The sequence below is a fragment of the Buceros rhinoceros genome, unplaced genomic scaffold, assembly GCF_000710305.1.
Source record: "Buceros rhinoceros silvestris isolate BGI_N320 unplaced genomic scaffold, ASM71030v1 scaffold26099, whole genome shotgun sequence".
Lineage (NCBI taxonomy): Eukaryota > Metazoa > Chordata > Aves > Bucerotiformes > Bucerotidae > Buceros > Buceros rhinoceros.
The window spans coordinates 1-1,727 of record NW_010432474.1 but is presented as its reverse complement, the minus strand read 5'-3'; the positions used below and the strand labels follow the sequence as shown (position 1 = coordinate 1,727).

General features: G+C 59.7%; 1 protein-coding gene across 1 annotated transcript in view; it reads right to left on the bottom strand.

Annotated features, from left to right (window-relative positions):
- USB1 (U6 snRNA biogenesis 1) overlaps positions 1–1,492 on the bottom strand; it is a gene marked incomplete at its 5' end in the record, with an annotated part of 2,393 nt that extends 901 nt beyond the window's left edge. The window contains 2 exons of the mRNA XM_010143802.1: positions 598–703; positions 1,361–1,492. Coding sequence (XP_010142104.1) covers positions 598–703; positions 1,361–1,492 — 238 coding nt within the window. The remainder of the gene's footprint in view (positions 1–597; positions 704–1,360) is intronic.
- Between the last annotated feature and the right edge of the window lie 235 nt (positions 1,493–1,727).

Below are 1,727 nucleotides of genomic sequence, written 5' to 3'. Positions count from 1 at the left end.
TGCGCCCCGAATCCCGGCCTCCCTGTGGTCACTCTGCAGCAGCTTTGCCAGCTGCAGAGAGGTCCTGGAGCGGGTGCGTGGCTGGCAAGAACCCCCTGCTCAGCTCTGGAGACACAGAAACCAGAGTTTGGCCCTTCAAGACCCAAAAGCTGTCCCCAAAGCTAGTACCAAGCAAAGAGGCTGGGCTGATGCCCCAGAAAACTGCCCACGGAAGAGGCACAAGCATCGCGTGAGGCCCCAGGGCTCACCCAAGGCCCACTCTGTCCTAGGCCAACCCTGCTTCCAGGCACAGTGGAGCGGCAACAGTGACGTACGCTCTGGCCCTTCGCCCTGGAAACCCAGTTCTCCAGAGGCCCCTGGGCCGCTACCGCCCTCCCTCGCCTGCAGGGGACACAACACAGAAGCCACTCACTCGCGCTACTCCCGTTCTCAGCAGGATGCTGTTCAGTACCAACGGCACTGACCAGCCCGGAGGAGACCGCGGCAGAGGCGAACCTCCTCACTCCCGCCTACTTGAGGTGAACATTTCGGGGAGCTCTTGCAGGGAACCAGCCAATGCGTCTGGACCAGCAGGGAAGTCACTGGGTGACCCCTCACCTTGTAGAATGTGGGAAGGTCAAATTCCTCCAGAGCTCTGTCCACCTCCGAGACCAGCTCCAGCAGCTGGAAATGCCCAGCAGAGACCTCCAAGCCCACAAAGGTCCTGAAGAGAGACAAGGAGAGGAGGACCGGAGGACACGCCACGCAGAGTTACCAGAGTAACCCGGCGCCTGCTGGGACAGGCCAGCTCCTTTCTCCGGCGCTCGAGGGGTACCTCAGCGGAGCACCGTGCTGGAGCCACGCTCAAAAAGCAGAAGCTGCCGGAGAGGTTTGATGGTGGGGAAGGCAGCGGGGAACGGGAAGTACCAAGCTGGAGAGACGTGACAAAGAGGTGACACCGCAAGGACTGTCTGGATGAGGTTTCTAGACTCCAGAAAGGGAGGGGAAGACCAAGTCTCGCCCAGGATCCACTTTGTCCTGCCCACGGCTATTGCGGGCTGCCAATCCAGCCAGATTCAGCAGCTTCCCACGAGTTTAATCACCTCTGCTTTGACATTTAAACTGCATTCAGTTGGAAACGGGCTTCTAGGTGCCACCCAGGAGACCTAGCGCTGTCTGAGCTGTTCCTCTCCAGCTTGGGGAAGACCCTGCGCTGCAGTCTCCCACCAGCACTGCTGCCCAGAGAGATGGCCCCAGCTCCGCTCACCCCAGGCTGCTCACGCTGGCACCAGGATTTGAGAAACTGCAGATGGAAGCAGAGGGGAGGTCACCGTGCCCAGCCTTCTGCCCAGGCAGGCAGGCGGCCCCGCTGCCCGCTCACCTGGTTTTGTTCTCGTTGGTGTACACCTTCACCTGGTCAGCCACACAGAAGAACCTGACAGAAAAAAGATCCTCTTTCAGCTGGAGAAAAGAAAAAAGCAGCAGATGGGGAGGGGACAGGATTTCCACCGAGCTGTGGAAAGATAAAAGCAAATGCACGTGGCAATTGGACCGGCTCAGTGCAGCCAGAACCTTCCTGGGCTCAAATCCATCCCCCCCCAGTTTCCAGCCCCCCGAAGCCCCGACAGCGACACAAGCCCTGATGCTCGGCAGGTGCCTGAACCAGATGTAAGCAGTGAAACCACCCATGGTTTAGAGGATGGCACAGCTGCAGCCTCGTCCTCGACGGCCGAGACCTGACTTGTGTG